The 18728-nt window shown below is 55.5% G+C and overlaps 4 protein-coding genes across 4 annotated transcripts; 1 reads left to right on the top strand and 3 right to left on the bottom strand.

The window, feature by feature from the left end:
- Positions 1 to 23: 23 nt before the first annotated feature.
- NCS57_00066700 (PKS-ER domain-containing protein) lies at positions 24 to 1210 on the top strand (the record flags this gene model as incomplete). Its single annotated transcript, XM_053050750.1, has 2 exons — positions 24 to 959; positions 1013 to 1210. 2 exons carry the CDS (start codon positions 24 to 26, stop codon positions 1208 to 1210), a joined length of 1134 nt encoding a protein of 377 aa, XP_052919265.1.
- A 1196-nt stretch (positions 1211 to 2406) lies between these two features.
- Positions 2407 to 3956, bottom strand: NCS57_00066600 (Zn(2)-C6 fungal-type domain-containing protein; the record flags this gene model as incomplete). Its single annotated transcript, XM_053050749.1, has 4 exons — positions 2407 to 2476; positions 2536 to 2731; positions 2787 to 2874; positions 2931 to 3956. The coding sequence occupies 4 exons, from the start codon at positions 3954 to 3956 to the stop codon at positions 2407 to 2409; spliced, it is 1380 nt and encodes a 459-aa protein (XP_052919264.1).
- Positions 3957 to 5263: 1307 nt separating this feature from the next.
- Positions 5264 to 6841, bottom strand: NCS57_00066500 (BHLH domain-containing protein; the record flags this gene model as incomplete). Its single annotated transcript, XM_053050748.1, has 3 exons — positions 5264 to 5601; positions 5657 to 6625; positions 6688 to 6841. 3 exons carry the CDS (start codon positions 6839 to 6841, stop codon positions 5264 to 5266), a joined length of 1461 nt encoding a protein of 486 aa, XP_052919263.1.
- Positions 6842 to 16318: 9477 nt separating this feature from the next.
- Positions 16319 to 18310, bottom strand: NCS57_00066400 (uncharacterized protein; the record flags this gene model as incomplete). The annotated part of the gene is made up of 2 exons (XM_053050747.1): positions 16319 to 18076; positions 18137 to 18310. The coding sequence occupies 2 exons, from the start codon at positions 18308 to 18310 to the stop codon at positions 16319 to 16321; spliced, it is 1932 nt and encodes a 643-aa protein (XP_052919262.1).
- Positions 18311 to 18728: the final 418 nt, after the last annotated feature.

Below are 18728 nucleotides of genomic sequence, written 5' to 3'. Positions count from 1 at the left end.
CTTGATTCCTCCTTACAAACGCCATGTCGTCTCTTTCTATCCCATCAACTCAACAAGCTGTTGTCCTTCCGGCAAAGCGTACACCTCTCAGCTCGCTCACCGTCCCGGTTTACCCTCCAGCACCCGGTGAAGTCCTCGTCCGCGTTCACTGGACAGCCTCCACACCCCTTGACCTACACCGTGCAGATGGTGGCCTCCTCATCTCCGAATATCCAGCCCTCATGGGCAATGGCGGCGCCGCAGGCATTGTCGTCGCTGTCGGTGATGGAGGAGACCTCAAGGGGTTAAAGGTCGGGGACCGAGTGAGTGCCTTTGCTTTCCACGGTGGCAAGGAGTCCAACCACCAGGAGTACATCACCATCCCCGCGTACCTGGCCTCCAAGATTCCAGAGAATCTATCCTTTGAGGAGGCTGTGACGGTACCCGTCAACCTCGTCACTGTGTTTCATTCAGCGACCGCGGACCTCAACCTCGAGCTGCCTTGGCCTATCCCAGAGGGTTACACGCCTAAGAAGGCCGATGAGCCCATCCTCATCTGGGGAGCTGCCAGTAGTGTGGGAATCTTTGCCGTCCAAGTCTTTCACCATTGGGGTTACAAGAACATTCTCGCCGTCGCAAGCGGCAAGCACCATGAATACCTCCGCGGGATTGGCGCAACCCAGTGCTTCGACTACCGCAAGGGCGATGTCGTGGACCAGATTCTCAAGTACGCTGGCGACCGTTCCGAGCCCAAGCTCCCCTACATTCTAGACTGCATCGGCTCCCTCGACGGCACCCTCAAGCCCCTGACAAAGATTGCGCAGCGCGGCAGCATCGTGGCCGTTATGCTCCCCGTCATCCTCAAGGACGCCACCGTGGAAGAGGAGCCTGAGTATGAGATGGATGCATCCAAGGTTCTCGTCGGAGAATGGGCTGAGGGTGTTAATGTTCGTGGAGTGCGCACGCATTTCTACCTTTCTGTAAGAAACCCCTCTACATAATACGAAAGAGAATGCGAGACTAACAATAACAGAATCAATTTTTCAAGGAAAATATGCAGCCTGAGATTATCCCTGCACTACTGAGGGACGGCGTAGTGTCTCCAAACAAGTACCGCGTTGTCGAGGGAGCGACGGCGGTCGAGAGAGCTCAGAAGGCAGTCGACATTTTGAGAAACAAGGAGGTCAGTGGTGAGAAGCTTGTCTGGAGGATCGCAGATACGGATGCCTGAGAGGCGAGGGTGCATGGGTAGAGAGAACATGATCCTTTGATTACATGACTCTTTGAACTGTTGGTTGAGCTAGTTGTAACGCTGATGTCCATTTCGATACCAAACACGACGAGTGATTCGTGAAAGGTCTAACAAGAGAATGATGATCTAGAGCTCCTTCGCTCCTTTGCTAGCACCGAAAATACACGGTAGCTTAAACGACCTCTGTTTCCACAGCATGTTCCAATCCCGCTTCTCTCGAAGAGCCTCAAAATCCGCCTTGGCACCAGCATCCCCCCGAGCTGCCGCTTCTGGTTTGAAAAAGGCAAGGCCGGCTTCACACTTTCGAACGAGAAGTTGCATGAACCAGACAGCAATTAGGACCAAGTGGATGAACGAGTCCAATGCAACAACGTGTCGAAGAGGTCCAATCCAGGGGTCCAGGTCAACTTCAAAGACCCAGCAAAGCGACCGCAGGACTCTCAGCCATGTGACTGCAGAGAAAAGAGTACGAGCAAGCTGTGTCCGGGGCTCATAGGGAAAAGGGTAGTAGGGCCAGGTGCCGGTGGTGCGAGGTGGCATCTGGTGAGAGGCCTTGTCTGACGGTGGTTGGTTGGGCTCTTGGTCAGGCATTTGCGATTCGTTTTCGGGATTCGAGTACTGGAACTCGGGAAACGAGGTATGTCTTTCCTTGGAGTGTGCGTTGTCCATGTTGAATAGCTGTGATGATGGCGAGTGTCCTCAGCGATAGTAAGCAGATGCTGAATGGGGATAGTTGTATGAAAGTGGAAGAAAAAAGAAGAGAAGAGTGAAGAAGGAGGAATAAATAGCCCTGGAGTTAGATTGCACATCGTACCTTCCCTTCTTGCATTGTTTTGCGTCGTCCCGGCCGCACCTTCCATCGACTTTCGGTGACCCAATTCTCCTGCCTCAACAACCTTGACAAGGAGGATCAAGGTTCTCACATGTTCCATGAAGAAAATATAGTCAACGCCGTGATAGTTTGCATAATGCAGATGCAGTTCTTGTTGAACAGGCCCGCAGTTAAATACCCGAATCTATCAAGTCAGATTGTGTCAATAATATCCCTTGGACCTCGTCCATCATGAGGCTCTCTATACCGTCGTTACTAAAATCAGATATCGTAAACTCCAGGTTTCTCGAACCAATTCCGTCCCTCCCAACTCCTTAAACCTAAAGCCAGATCAAACTCGTGCTCAAACGGCCACAGAAATGTTTGAAATGTTGCCATGCATAAAGTTATCTATGGCGTCGGGACCCATTTGCCTGCATCACGGTCAGAATCATGCACACACTCCTCAACAACGCTTCTTGGCAAAACTCACGCAGTCAGCATCAGCCTCGTAAAGTCGTCCACGTCCCCGGGCTGCGCATGCAGCCACACGTCTCTAAAGTCCATGTTTGCCACGCGGAACTGCGGCTTGGTCTGCCACGCCCGGAAAAAGTTCATGGACGAGTCGGCCTCCCAGAGGTACTTGGACGCTGTAAAGGCAAAGGGGGACTCGAAGATTGTGTACGGTGCTGTATAGGCGTTAGAGGTGAGGCAAACTGGGTAGAGGAGAATCGAGTCACGCACGTTCTTGAGACTTCAAGATATATGTCACGCACAAGTAAGAGTAGCCCATCATGAGGCTTCGGCGTATGCTTTCGAGGAGCATCCAACCCTGCATCGTCAACGTCAGCAAGCAAGCTTCACGCCACATGCATTTACTGTACTCACCTCCCACGACGGCGGCGGCTTTTCCCTAGAATAGGAGGAGATCGAATCGTCTTTGCCCTCGAGCTCAGCCCTCAGCTCCTCCAGCGCGCCCAGCCACGCCAGGCACTGCGGCGCCTCTCGCTCGCTCGCCGCTCGCAGAGTAATGTCGCCGTCAAACATGCGGATCGAGTCGAGCACCACCAGAGCCTGCACGCGCGCCAGCTTCTCCAGGGGCGTCGACGCCCGCTCGCCTTCGAGGTGGATGTCCTTGGCCACGTCCGTCACGAGCTTGTACACCCACGCCTTGTTCTCGGGTGTACGTGCTGCGTATGCTGACGCTGCTGAAAACGCCGCTATCATGGTCCGCGGGAGGCTTGAGCCGTAGAGTCGTGGATGGATAAACGGCAGCGTGCGCGTGCGAGCAAAGTCTTGGTATAGATGGCTCACTGCGTCCACGACAAAGCCTATCCGGGTGCGCTTATCGTGCACGTCGAGGGGGTTAAAGTCTGTCATGCAGTGCTGCGCCTGCTCCAGAAGCGACATGTCCCTCAACACGAGGGGTGCCGGCGCCGGCACCGGTGGAATATCCATCTTGCTGCTGCCATAGTCGCCGAGGTTCCACAGCTCGGACCCGGCCGTTGAGTCGTTGGCCATGAGGTGGTCGATGATGGAAAAGTCGAGGGGAGAGTCGAGCTGGATAGAAGAAACGTTTGTACCCAGGCTCTCGGGCGTCGTCGTCGCCGTGCTTGCACTCGCACTTGATGCTCCTAGGTTGCTGTTGATATCAAAGCCCATATCAAAATCGGGCACCTCGTTCGACAGGTTGTTTGCTGCTGTCGCTCCGCCTCCGATATCCTCGTCGTGAAAGCTCGCCCCCGGTGGCAACCTCTGATACACGCAGTCCAAGCCCTTGGCCGCGCAGCGTGTGCACCGCGGAATCTTCTTGTCGCACTTGCGCTTTCCTCTGACGCAGGCGTTGCAGCTCTTTTGTCTCGATGCTGCAGCGCGGTCCATCTTCCGCATCGCGAGCGGACTGAAAGAGTCCATCTTTTTTTCTTCTTGTTCAAAGAGAGCAGTGCCTCTTATGTGCAGCAGTAGGGCGGTGACTGTGACCAGGTTCTCTTCCAACCAAGAGTGTCCAAGAGTCGGAGTTCTCAACGGCGTCGGAGCATGCGGGACCTGCTTCAATAAGAATGAGCCAAGTTGGCGGACTTTGATGCAAGCAGTAAGCACACGGGCCGGCCCCAATGTTGCCCCGAACCCAGCATGTCTCCGGCCGAATCGGACGAAAAGCCTCCGCCCGTAAACTCCGCAACTCCGCAACTCCGCCGCCGCCCACCCCGACCCGAATATGCATTCTCGCTCCCCCGGAGCAGTCTGGAGACATCCGTCTTGTGTAGGTTGGCATTAGCGCCGTGTCAATTGTGAGCTGTCAAATCCTTTCACGATACGCTACCTACATATCTTATCGGATCCTTCCTGGTGGAATACCTATAAATACATACGTCATCACGACATGCGACGTCTCGCCTTTGCTTTCGTCTCATGATCCACCACCACAAGAAAAGAACGGGGCTTTCTGGAGTACTGTAACTCTTAATCACGTCTTATTGAAATCTCGTCTCCTGCGGATTAATCCCTTTCCGAGGCAGAGACACCGACGCCGCACAGCAAGCCCCTTTCCCAGTCATCACCAATCATCCCATCCCATCCCATCCCATCCCCATTCAAACCAGCTTGAACCGACTACTCGGTCCCCTTTAAACATCCATGACCTTCCTTACCTTCTTTAAAATGGGTATATACGCCCTGCAACACCCCCGCGCCACCCCAATCTCACCTCCCGCCCGTCACCTTCTTAACCAGATGTCCGAACATTTCCCTCCCGGCCAACCCCATTGTACCCGTACGCGATTAATGGCCTCCCTTTCCCGAATGAGCAACAAATAAAACTCCCAACAACCTCGTCTGTTGTCGAGGTGGTAAATGTAGAAACAAGACTAAAAATGACTGGACAGGGCATCGACAAAATGACACACAAAAAAGGTAAAGTCCACAGTCCGTTTGCCGTGAGACGCTGGCCGAGAGCAGTGCCGGCCAGAGAGCAGACAAAATAAGGAGAAATCTAATAGCACAGTGAGCTCAAGGCTCCGGGCGTCGGTGACGATGGCGGCAGCGGTTGTGACCGAGTCCAGCGATGGATCCCTGTGCCGCATCTCGCGTGGGTATCTGGTGCCCAAGTATCATAACTTTTTCACCGTCATTCATTCGTTAAGTGGCTGACAAAATAAAATGATGCACATCGTGTGTCGACATGGGTGGTTCATCAGCCAAGTGCAGTGCAGTCACTTGGCTCAGTACCTCTCCTGGCGGTAACCGTTGACACGAGGGGTATCGTACTGAACGCCCGTCATCGAGTCTGGTCCGTTGTTGAGCGAACGGATAGGCGGCAGCTCCGGCCGTGTCGAACTGGCGTAGGGGTCAGAAGGGTACGGTCCAGAGTGAGGTGCCGCCGGTGGTGGTGGTGGAGGAGGGTGACCCGAGGATGAGTTGATATCTCCCCGTAGCTGCACTCCCTCCATCCGCAGAGCGTTGAGTTCTCGACGTAGAATCTCGTTGTCTGCCATTGCTGTGTTGTAGTGCGACTGCAAAAGTCGGTTGTGATCGTTGAGTCTCTGGTGCTCGGCGATGGCTGTCTCGGTGTTAGCAATACTATCCCTGAAAGCCAGCAGAGACAAGATGCTCACCCTTTGTCAAGATTTCCCACTTGGATGCTTTGGAGCCGCGCTCCTGTGGCATTAGATCCCGGAGCTGATCGAACAGCTCCTTCATTTCCGTCCTCCTCTTTCGTTCTGCCAGCTTGTGGCTGACTCTGAGCTCAGGGGTTCTGCTGTAGGGCTGGGAGCCGGTGGGTCCATTGCCTTCCTCTGCTTGGAGATCGCTCAGTTGCTTGTGCTGCATCGAGTGGTGGTGGACTGGCAGGAAATCCGAGGCGTTGGACATGCGTGAGAACTCGCCCTCATTCAATCGTCGCTGGCCGGGCGGTAGGCGCGACTCGGTCGTGAATTGGCTGCTGGCGACCGACTCGGTGATGCTGCTACGCCTTGAATCATTGTACTGGGGAGCGCCGACACGTTGGATTTCTTCCTCTGGGAAAGCCCAGGCTTGACCCTTGGTAGGCTCTGCCGCTCGGGCGATGTGCCCTGTCGCGGGACCAGTAATCGCGGGTGCAGTCTTGATCGTCTTAGGCTCGGGGTTTCGCTCTGCGCTGGGCTGGTAACCGTTTGAGATGCGATGAACGGAAAGGTGATGCGGGTTCCGCTGCGTGTGAAGGGTATTCTGGATGGATGTGGTCGAAGGGTTGTTGGATGTATAGGGCGAATTGCCAAGTCGCATGTCACTGAAGCCCTGGTTAATGCGGCTATCCACGCTTTCCCGTCGCAGGCCACTCATTCCTGGAGCCAGCGTCTCGCCCATCACAGGGCCAGTTCCGTTGGACTCGATCGAGGTGGGCCGGTCCCGACGCGGATCGAGGTTGCCAGGTGTGCTGGGGGATACCATGGCAGCGACGCTCATGTTGGTCGTCGAGGGCGATACGAGCGCATGAGGAACCATGTTGGAGGCGATCGGCGACGGGGTCTTGTCTTGCGATGACGATTGATAGCCAGAGCCGCTTGGGCTCAGGCCGTTGACGTTGAAGGAGGCTGCAGATGTGTCTAGACGAGTCGGGTCAGTAAAGGAGCTGGGCCATTGGCGCAAACAACGACGAGCAGCGTACGCTTACTGGAGGCGTCTGCATTCGAGTAGAAGCCCGAATCTCGCATATGCGGAGGGCCGTTAGGGGCGGAAGCTGATGCGTGCTCGCTGTTAAGGATGTTGGTGAGTCCAGCTGACTTGGGAGCCGGTGGGCGTTGCTGGCTATGGGCATCCATGGCTGGCCGAGATTGAGGACGGGAATAACAAGGCCAACGCCAGCTTGGAATGAATACGGCAGGGCGATACTCAGACGGGTCGCGTGGAGGACAGGGTCAATCCGGTCGCCAGAAAAGCCAAGGGTTGTCTCCTGAATAAAATGGGGGGGATCGGTTCGTCGCAGCCACGGCGAGACCGAGGCCGTACGGAGGAGGCAAGTAGGTAGCGGCGGTGCAGCGAGGCGATTGTCGAGAGCTGAGAACTGGTATTCGGGGAGAGGAGCGCGACAGGGCGGCGATTTAAGATGAGAGCCAGGCGTATCAGCGCAAGAGCCCCAGGACAGGGTCGAAATACGATGATGGTGACAGCAGCCGGCGAAAGGATGCGTGGTAGTAATGGCGGATTGTGAGGAAAGGAAAAGGAAAATTGCACACGAGACGGACCCTAGTGAAGGTGACGGAGGCGGGCGAGGAAGGGGAGGAGGAGGAGAAGGACTTGAGCATGGGTGTGGGTGTGACTTGTGGGAGAACGTGAGAAAAGAGCCACCTCGAGAGAGGGAGAGTGTGCGAGTGAGCGAGTGGTTGGGAGGGGTCTTGGGCCACCCGCAGAGAGAAGAGATGGGGAGGGATGGGATGGATCGAGGATGGGCAGGACAGGACGGGACTGATGAATGACAGAGAGACTTGGGAGAGACATGCGTGTGGTACCTGAGAGCAGCGATCATGGCGGTATCGCTAATGTCCCATCCTTTGAGCGCACAGCAAACGACCTGCGCTGGCTGCCAGTGCGCGATGCCAAAACCCCAGTGGAAGCCGTAGGGGAGCTAGGGCCTGTGCAGCGGGCGGCCGCGGGCAGCCAGACTAGGTCCCCAGTGGACTCTGTCCTCAGCAACTGGGCGCCCCGTCCATCTCCTCTCCAGCAAGTGCCTCCCTGTGCTGTGCTATGCTCAATGTGCACCCCCTGTGCCTAGTACTCGAGGTACCTGTGATAGCGTGGCCAAGTACAGCATCACTTCAGGTTCCCGCCCATGCCGTGCCCGGGGGGGCGGTCCCTGCTGGTCATGGTGCACTCGAATGCGTGGTCCGCGCGCGTGGACTCGCAGCCACAAGTACCTGGGGTCGACAAGCAACCGCTACTGGCGCGAGAAACCTTCAGCTGAAATACCCCCGTCTGCAGTACCCAAGACTCGGCGCGAGTCCAAGGATGGGCGCATCTGAGGGCTCACACGGGCGACCAAGTGCCCTGAACGGCGGTCCAATGCAGCCCTGAAACGCAGCCATGAGGGACTCGGCCCGTATCGTGTACCTGTCTTCTTCGTAGCCCCCACAGGGATACGGCTCCATGTGTCAAAGTACCCGGCCACGACTCAATACCCCCGACCGGCAGCACGCTATTCTTGGGAGTGTCGCCAGCTTCAGTCACTGATGGACTGCTGGGGCGTGCGGTCCCACGGTCTGTGAAGCCACTCTCCACCCGTGGAGCCCTTGTTCATTCCCCTCTGGCTCCCCCCGAAAACCTTGTTCTGCCACGGCCTTCAAGACGTGGAAGTGCGGAGAGCATTGGATGCAGATCGTGGAGGCGCTCCCACCGGACAGAAGACGGAAGAGGGCACCATCAAGGCGCCGTATTGGCCTCGTCTGACCTCAGCCAGCCTCAGGTACTGTACAGTGCGATACGCAACTGACCTCTGCTTCCGGCCAAGGTCCCTTACTCGGACGACATGATGCCCAGCCCAGGAAGAGTGGCGATGAGCGGGTTCTGGCATCATGTCCATCTCAATGCCAAGGCTGAATCTCCGAAACGCTGCACTGAGAGACATATGGCAGTCCCGGTCGGAGGACATGGCGGGATACATTAGGGAAAAGATGCAGCTCAGACCCTGTTATTATTCCCTTCGTCCAGCCGCTCAGACGGGAACCTCTGCGAAAGAGGGGAAACCTGCAATTGTTTGCATGCAACGGACCGAGGAGCAGACTCCATGATGTCTGTGCAATACTGCCTGCAGTAAACAAGCCAGCTAGCTATGAGCCACTTGTCGCTTACATCTTGCAGAGTGAAGTTATGACCTTGACATGGGACAATCTCGAAGGTGGTTGTTCATCGAAACCGCAAGGGTGGCGACACGATCCCTCTGAGCGTGGCCATTTTTGTCTTGCCTGTGCGTCAGTATCTAGATAGCCGCCCAGTTAGAGGCATCGCAGTACAGTAAGCAGTTCACTAATAGCCTGCCAAACTACCTCCACGCGGGATGCCTTCACCCACATGCCGCCTTTTGGCCGTCGTCGCGAAAGACCCAGTACCGTACAGATGGTTAAGATGAAGCACGTTCTTGTTGCCGACATGTTGCCGCTGAGGAATAGACAGGGTCCATTCTAACGCGGTCACCTTAAAGGATGGGACGATGGGCGACGTTCAAAGCAAGATTCATCAAATCGAAGGACATGACAACAGGAAGAGAAAACTCTTCAAAGCCCATGTTCCCAGCAACTGGCAACATCCTGTCGGGCCACCACGAGGCCAGTGCCTGCGGGTTGCTGGAGCTTGTGGTTGAGCAAGCTAGGATCCCTAGACCTCGGGAAGTTCGTGTGTGCTGTCTGTTTGCACTGCGTGGACGATTTCTGGGGTGCGCTGTGCAATGCTGAGATGCTCGTCAGCCCAAGAAACGGGACTGGAAAACGTGTGGGTGTGTGGCTTGCACCGAGCCGGGGCACCTCGTGCGTCGTCGACTAGCGCATCCATGGCTCCATCAAAAAGCATGGACTTGGAGGCCCATGCCGCGAGGTCCAAGAATTGTCTAGGGGCCCATGCCCTTTGTCTTGTACCGGACTGGCTCGTTTGGTGAAGCTTTGTTCCTCCTTCCGTCTCACCCCCAGTCTTTTCCCCCGGCGCACCCCAGCTGGAACCTTCGCTTGGCTCGACCCCGTTGTTTGATGAGCGATAGGTGGAGCGACTAAACAACCCAGCACCACATGCGCGATCTTCCGCCGCCACGTGAGGCGCATCTTGTCGAGAGGATAGCGCCGCGAAGCAATTGGTTCCGTCGTTTGCCTGCAGAGTACGTACTGTCTCCATCCCGCCCTCATCTCATGTAAGATGTCGTTGGCATGTGCAAAGGTACAGCTGCCGCGCGGTGTTCGTGAGCTGCCATGTGGCAGCGCCGAGGTACTCGATACCTGAAGGATACCTCAAGATGGCTGTCGCCGTATACTTGTCGCTCGCAGCGTGGTGTCGTACCTGATTTCTTGCCAAAGCCATTTATTCAGCTGCCGCCCACTATCAGCTTGAAACAGCACTATGTAGGTTGTGCAAGGGAGACTATGCCTGTACAGGCTTCAGTCTTGGTTAATCTTTGCTGCTTGCGTCAACCCAGCGTCGGTCACCTTTGACTTTTCCTGCTCCCCGACACGTGCGCGGACGCGGATGGAGGAAGCGCACGCAAAAGATCTAGCCGCCCTGGTGACCGGCGCGACCAGGGAGGGCGTCAATCTCGATGGGCCAAGCCGTCTCGGTGACAAGGATACCCTTCAAGGCTTGATGTGGGTGTGCTGAGGTGGCCAGAAGCAGAGGGACAAGAAAAGAAAGGAAACAGGGCCAGGCCAGGCCAAAGCAAACAATTTAGAAAAAGAAAACACTCAAACAGAAAAACGGTCTGGCGATTGATGAGATCGGCCGACAAGCACGAGGTCGAACTGATTGTGAGCGAGAAGGAGCAGCGTGGATCAGAGTCCTTGCACAGTGCGATGTGCATCTCTTTCCGAAAACTCGGATTGACACTGTACATGGCGCAAACATATCGCTCTGTTTTACAGTGCGCATTTCTCTCTAACGTTCATAGCAAGAGCGACCCCTGAGTCGCAATCTCATTCTCTGGACATCCATCCATCTAAGATCTCCTCTCAGTACCAATAGCCATTCACAACTTAGATCCATCTCTCCAATATCCCCCAGCAAAAGAGGATGCAAGAGATTCAGTTGTCTTTCCGCCGAGACAGTGTCTCGATCCCCCGTCTCGTATCTCGCCAGTCGTCCTACTGCTGATAGCCCAATTGGTTATCAACCAGAGAATAATATGGCAAGAGTCGCTCCTACGGTCGTGGGCAGCTTGCTTTTTGCACAATTTCCAACAAACATTCATCAGAATATCCGCATAGCAACCCCTGAATTTCTCTTCGACGCCAAACCGCCTGGCTGATCATGCATGGCAGCCAACTGTGCCGAGACATGGTGCAAACTCAGAGCAACAGCCTCCAACGACCTTGTCGTCGTGCCGCCCACGCGGTGGCAGCAAGCCTGTCCAACCCAACCTCCTCCTCGCTCACACAAGCAAAGAAGATGGAGTGCCAGTTGGCGCTTCTAGCAATCCCACGACAAGAAACCCCTCGCGTGCTTTTCACGCCGGCCCCAAACCCTTGGACCCATGTGCCTGACTTGTCCCGACGGGGGATTCTTTCCGGGGATCCTCATTACCTCTCTCTCGACTAACACCACCCAAGCGCGCTCCCATCGGCGATCGGCGCCTCTTTCAGATGGCCCGTGGCTGGGTGTAACTGAAAATGGGTTTCCGTACAGCAGCGGTGCGATTTGCGTCAAAGCGCAATGAACTTTGTTGCGAATTCCAACACTCTTAACCTGATATGCATGGAGGGCACATCGTTCGGTGAGCCCCTGCATCTCAGCCTCCATAACTGCCGGTGGAGAAGCAACAAATTCCCCTTCCACGTGGTGATGAGGTGACAGCCAGTCAAACCTCACTCGAGCAGTCATGCCGAAACAGGAGGGTACTCAAGAAACACGGGTATGGTGACCACTCTACTACACATGGATCCCAAGCTGACCATGATAGTTTCCTCCGGCTCCCGTCATTAGCACCCGCCGAATATATCTGAAAGCGCAGCATGGGCCGCCCCCCCACACACCCGTGCGTTTGCTCTGTGCAACCCGAGCCTCGCCAAAGGAGCGGTTAGATCGCTGTGGCATGAGCATTGCTTGCACAAAAAGCGGGAGAAACATCCCCTTCTCTCCATGACCCGACAGCGCTACCCACTCCGGCTCCATTACGGCTTCTCCCCGGCTTGTCTCGACGATGGATCCATCCGTTGAGCCACTGGCTCGGGCAATCAGCTATCCGCCATGCCTTGGCCCAACTTGCGAGTCTCACACACCCCTTACGGTGATATCTTCACCCTTGCCTTGCTGTCCCATTAATCAATCGCCCGTCTATCAGATGAGACAGCTCCTCCAAACTTCCGGTACATACTCGATCCTTCTACCCCCGTATGACAACACCACGAAGCTCAGCTAGACGCTCCCAAACCAGCAGTCAAACCCCTGCGCTCAAGCTGGTTGGGTTCATAGACACTCGGATTCACCATCTTGTTTGTAGGTCCAGGAATCGAATTGGCCTCCCTTTTGACTTCACAAGCCTCTCAGCCCTATTCTAGATTTTGCTGACCTCAAACTTTGGCCGTGGTTTCCACAAGTTGGGGTCTGCGTGAGACTCACAACCCGCAGTTTTCCAAGAGCAGCAACCTTGGCGGTTTCTCTCATTCGGTAACCCAGACAAGGCCGACCAAACCTGAGGAGGACGACAATAACGAAGGTCCCAGGAGCAGGTTTCATAGGGTGGTTTACAAATGCCACCATCTCCGTGGTTGACAGCTACGCCTGCATTGCTGGTCCTTCGAGACAGGCACATTGGCCATGGCATGAGTGATCGACATTCACCCGTGTTTGTCAATCCTCGGCCCTTCTGTCGAGCAGGTCCCTCATCATGCCAGATGAGCTGAAGTGGAAGATGCTCTCATGTCTCGAAATCCGACTTGTCATGTGGGATTTCAGCAGACACGCGCATTAGGGATGACTCGTTAATCGCTGTCGTCAGGGAGAGTGATGATTCGAGCTGTTGGGCAAGCCACCAGAGATTTCGCTGAAACTAGCGCAGAGCGGCGCATTGTCACCGGGATACGATTCGACAAAGCACCGCCCAGCAAGGCATTGTCGAGTCCATAGCCGTTGTTCGTTTTATGCTATCATGGATATCTCCAATCCGCAGCTTTGCTCGGCGCCGTCTTCGAGATTCGCCCCGTCAACAAGACGCGACAGATCCAGCCAAGCCTTCCCTAATCTCGTTCCATGATTCATGTATCGGTATTCGAGGTTGAACCGGCCAGCCCTGGCAATCATGGGTCTGGCCGCGTCTACTCTGGATCACCCACTGAGCAGGTCCCATATCTTGAGGCGTCGTGTTACTTCACCATGTTGCACTACTACCAATGCTGTCACAGTGCATACACCGCTCGCGAAACTAGACAACTCGCACAACAGCAGCACAAACTTGCATTCTTACACACAGCTTCGCTTGTTGTTGGCTATACATTGCGTTCCCAACGTAACAAACGATTTGTCCGCTCGGGTAGTGATTCAAGCAGCACGTCGACGGGTCTGGGTCCTCCGCCGTGCTATTTCCATGTTCATCATGTGTTGGACTTGCTACTCATCAGATTGGCATCAGATTGGCGCTGCGCACTGACACGGTGGTGGGTACAACCTCGCCAGAACCGGACAGGGAAGGACGGGATGGCTGGAAGCCCAGACGCCCAGGCAGATGGCCCTTTCTCGATCCTGCGGGACAAGAGACTCGAGATCTGGAGCGTGCTCAGCTTTCCATGGTTGCACAAAGTACCTCCTGTTTGTCTCCATCAGAAGAGGGGGACCTCGGATTCCACCAATCTCGCTCAGCAACCCTCATCCACAGCGGGGAGCCGGGTGCCCGCACAAACTCTCTTTTTGTTGAAGCAATACACCCTGGTCAACGACTATCACGTCTATTCGTTTACGGAAGGCGAAGTAGAGGGTATGTACAGTACAGTACTGACGCACGGTTCCCTAAGTGTGAAGGGTGGAATGGTCTCTTGGATCCAGATGCTCGGGATGCCTGATCTGTGAGTGGACTTGCACTCGGAAGCTCACCCGGGCTTGGGCAAAAGACGTAACTTGAGGACTAGCCCGAGGCAGGCACGTACTGAAAGATTTCGACAGGATTTTACCATGGCGAGGTCTCGAGCTTGCTTTGACTTGGCGTCCGTTGAAGAAGCGGGATGGAATCTTCCAGTGACGATGCTATGGAACGGCCACAGAGTATGAATGAAGGCGTGAGGCCCGACAGGTTTCGGGAGACAAGAGGCATGGTGAAGAATGGACTGTCTACCTGTGCTGAAGGGATACCTACCACGCTGCAGGCTGGCTGTCAGTTACTAGCCTGCGGTGGAGATGTCTCATCGAAATGGCGGCATCTCTAGACTGCTTTGGTCAAGGCAAAGATATGTCGCGGGGCAAGGGGATCAGTATCTAGATACCGTCTCAAGGCGGACCGAGTCTTGAACACAAGTCGCCGAGACGAGAGGACTCGACGGTATATCGTCTCAGGCCAGATCTCCCAGGGCAAGCTTGATAAATTCGATATACCCGCCCACGGAAGGTATGTGTTTCCTTCACTTGTTTAACGAACGGGCGGCAGTTCTGGTCACCGAGCGAGCATGAATCATCGGCGCAGCACGACATCGATGTCGATCGTGCTCGCAGCACAGTATCCTCCCTACCCCGGACTTTCCTGGACAGTTTACGCGATGGGCTAGTCAGCATCATATCCGCCACTCAATCAAGCACTTGGGAAGCAGGCCAAGCCCCCCCCCCCCTGTCCCAAGACGACTAGCTCAACGCCCTCTATCTCCACCAGCATGCCTCGGAGAGCCGTCTGTTTCTACCCACCTTGTTCCCCTCATGGCGTCAAGATGTCTTGATGGTGCTCTCTCTTATCCCTCTTCTGTATGCCCGTCAGGTTCGACTTTTTGAAGTTTTGCGCCGACCCGAGGACCCGGCCGTTGGGGGATCGCCGTCTATCAAACTCAATCGAAACTTCAAGCGTCTGGATATGCCGCCGAGGGCCCTGGTTACAGTACTATACAGTACCTACTGTATCTGGTGAAGATGACTTCGAGCAGACACGGATGCGCACTCCTAGGAGACGTCACGGCACCCTCTCGAGTGTATGTGTTCGGTACCTACCTTGTACTGTACTCCATACACCACCAGCATCGACGATGGGAACGGCACTCACCGTTCCAACAAAGCAACATTATGCATCTAGCCTGGTTTGGGGATGCAATCCATCCCGTGGTACACCAGATTGTCTCTGACAAGTCTGGTCAGGCCCAATCAAACCGGCGGAGTGCCTGAGACGACTGTGATCTCACTCAGAAGATGCCGCAATATCACAACCTAGCCCTAGCCTCGCTGTTCCGCTCTGTTGTCTCACTCACTTTTCTTTTCCCAGCTACTTTCCGTCCTGTTTGTTGCTTTTCACTTGCCTCGTCTCCCTCTCCCCTTGCGTCTCTTCAGCCCCATTACTCCACATCCGAGGGGGGAAGAAAGAGGGGTACTGTGCCCTCAAGCCCACGGCACTCAGGCCGAGTCCCTTTCCCGCGAGACCATCCAGTTTCTATAGCGCCCGCATGGGATGGGCCTCTTTTGCAAGACATGCGTCCCCTCTGGCGATGGCGCACGTCGCGGCAGGAAACGGGCCTAGGGCTGGTCAAGGATGGATGCCTTGACGAGACGCGCAAGAGATCATCCACCACGGGAAGCTCCTCGTCCTCCAAGCCCGGCGTACAAGTGCCGTCCCAAGGTGGACGGCGATACTCTGCGTCTGCTTACTGCCGAGGCAGCTAGCTAGCGGAGAGGGGAAAGAAATAAGAGAACCCGCCCGAGCTTGCAGGGAATAACGAGGGAATTGCGCTGCGCCATGACACCCTCTTGACTGTGGTCGAGGAACCAGGGATTCAATCTGCAAGCCTCTCGTCTCAGCAACTGACTCGCGATACATAGTCGGTCAGCCGTGATACAGACATTATTAAGCTCTCGTCCGAGAGCGACAGGCGTCGGGTAACATTTCCCGAATCACTAGAGCAAAGAAGCTGCTGGTGCGTCCCTTAGTCTCGGTGGAAGACTATCACCTATACCCGGGAGGCTTCGGGGTACGCTAGCCGTTTGACTCCTTCTCCGTGTCGATGCTTATTTACAACTGACTCGATCATATAACGCTTATTGTCACCTCGGGGCGTGCTATGAGGGGCTCGCTCATGTCGATGCCCGACTGGTTGACCGAGAAGTTATCACTAGTCACAGGTAATTACGGAGATGTAGAAACTTGCAGACAACTTTCCGGGGGAGACAACATGGAGACACAAAACCAACATTCGAGGGGACGCATATCGATTAACCCATAACAGGTGCCGCTGCCAGAGACAATGGTCTCCACGTTGCATAATATATTCGTCAATGACCTGCAAGGTCATGTATGTCTCTCATATGTCACATCCCAGCCTGATTCGATACAAGCAAAAGTCCCAACAATACATCCCAAGTCAATAGTTAGCCCAAAGCAACATCCCCTTCAACACGGACACACTCCTCTTTGATTCCAAATATCCGCTCTAGCCTCAGAACTCAAACTCTGGTCGGAAGATGTCCGGATCTACACCAGCAACTGTCTTCTCGGCCAGATCCCTGCGGCCCATCTGGGTAAAGACACGGCGGAGCGTATCGTACAGAGTGCTGCTCCTATTCTGCGCCGACATGCGGTCGAGTGTCTCGTCGACGTTGCCAGCGTTGTCGCCCAAGATCTCGTAGGCCTTGCTGCGGCCGGACTTCTCAATGGCCTTGTGCATCTCCAGGGCCGCCAGGAAGTGGCAGGCGGCCTCATGGTGGCAGTGGATATTGATACAGCTGACACCCAGGTTGTAACGGGCACGCACAAAGTTGGGTGCGATAGCCAGTGCTTCCTGATAAGCTGCGATGGCCTCCTCGGACCGTCCACTGTTGGCGAGCGTCGCACCCAGTCGGTTCCAGAGGAGGTGAAGCTGCTCCTGCTGGTTCGAGGTGCCAAGTTCCGAGGAGTGGAGAGCTGACTGGAAGCAGTCAACGGCCTTGTCATAATCCTCTGCGCCATAGAAGAGGACACCCAGGCCGACTTGCACGTCAGGGTCCATATGCTCTCCGTCAGGGCTCAGCTGTGCTGCCTTGATGAACAGGTTCGTCACCTTGTCGTGTAGCTGCTGTCGGTCCGTGAAGCCCATCTCGGCAGGGGGGTGCAGGTCCTTGGGGTCCAGGATATTGGGATACTTAACTGACAACCACCGTTCGAGGGTGCGATATGCTGTGCTGTCGTAGCCCTCGTTGGTGTACGATACGGCGAGACCCATCAGGGCTGCCAGGTTGTTGGGGTCGAGCTTGAGAGCATGCTCGAGCGCCCGGATTGCCGCCGTCTCCTTTTCGTTCTGCGCCTGGGCCGTTCCTAGATACACCCACGCCTCGGTATGGCTGGCGTTCTGCTGGACGGCGGCTTCAAAGGCCAGAGCGGCCAGCGAGAGGTTGCCGCCCTCCTTCATGATGCGCACGCCCTCCTCGAAAGCGTTCTTCTCGTCGCGGAAGAAGTTGTCCTCTTCGAATAGGTAGTTCTCAACGGCCGGATCGCCGAGGCGGCCCCAGTCGCCCATGCCCTCGAAGTCGGGCATCATGTTGTTGCTCCACTCGGTATCGAATTGGTCGAACATCTCGTCGTTGACCATGGATCTATTGGCAGCGGTCTCAGCTTGGATTCCTTTCCAAATGGATTCAAAGTCACCGAACTCATTAGTTTCGGACGTCAAGCCCTTGTCCATTTCATTGAGCTCCCGCTCTGCAGCGGTCGCTTCCTCTTGCTCCTTCTCCTTGCCCTTGTCCTGCAGCTCCATCTCGGCGAACTGCTCCTCCCACTTGTGATCGTCGAGCTCTACGAGGCGGCCCTTTCCCTTGACGTCCTGCTGGGGTTGTTGATGCATAGGCTGCTGGTTCTGGTACATGGGTTGAAACATGGGTTGATAACCCATGGGTCGGTTCATCATGCCGCTCATCATGGGTCGTTGTTGGTTCATCTGATTTGGAACGTTGCTCTGCATGGGACTCGCTCTTGAGGAAGAGCTTTGTCCGTTTAGCTGCTGGAAACGGGCAAACTCGTCAGTGTTGAAATGCGCTGCTGCGGCTGGCGGCGGCTTGAAGGCCGACTCCATGGCGGCCTGGCCGTTGAAGTCGGGGGCCCATGTTGGCGATGCTGAGTTGGCGCGCATGTGGCTCTGGGCTGGGCCAAGCGGCATCTGACCTGGCTGCATAGGAAACTCTTGCTGAAGGCTGGGACCCTGGTTGAGGAAGCCATTCATCATCTATCATACCAAGGATATGTGCATTAGTAATTCGTCCATTGGCCCTTTTCGAGGGCATACCTCGTCTTGAGGAGCGTTTGCGCTCTGGCTTCTGAACCCATTTAATTGGCCGCCGGGGCCTCGACCGACGAGCCGGTCTTGCTGAAGGGTTCTGTCATTTTGTGTGTGCTTGTGAAGCTGGCTGAGGGGGTTCGCAGAGGAAGAGCACTCGGCACCACCGCTCAGGAACGACATGGCGCTGGCGATATGTACGATTGATTTCGGTGGTTCGGACGAATCGGGGAGGAAGTATACGCGATGAAAGAATCGATGGCGATGGTTGGCGACGATGCTCCTGAGATGCGCGGAGGGGGAGACGTCGATGCAGGTTGGGTCGTTTACAAATCGAAGTTGATCGAAGTCTTGGGCCTGGAGAAGGTGGCACCGTTTGGCGGGGAAAATGCCGAGGCTCCGCCGGATGCCGTGTTCGGAAACCTAGGTAGGCAGGCCGATCAGCAAAGGTCCCTTCGGCATCGCACGTGACTGCGGGGGAAAGTATTGCCCAAATCAGGCAAGCGGCAGGTGCAGGGGGCTTTCACCGAAGTTGGGAAGGACCGTTCCTCTTCGGTGAGCAGCACCAACAGGAGCAGCCTTATCGATAAGGATATTTTTT

Source organism: Fusarium keratoplasticum, chromosome 1 (assembly GCF_025433545.1).
Source record: "Fusarium keratoplasticum isolate Fu6.1 chromosome 1, whole genome shotgun sequence".
Lineage (NCBI taxonomy): Eukaryota > Fungi > Ascomycota > Sordariomycetes > Hypocreales > Nectriaceae > Fusarium > Fusarium keratoplasticum.
The sequence above is the reverse complement of the archived record's forward strand: the minus strand, read 5'-3'. Positions and strand labels throughout refer to the sequence as shown.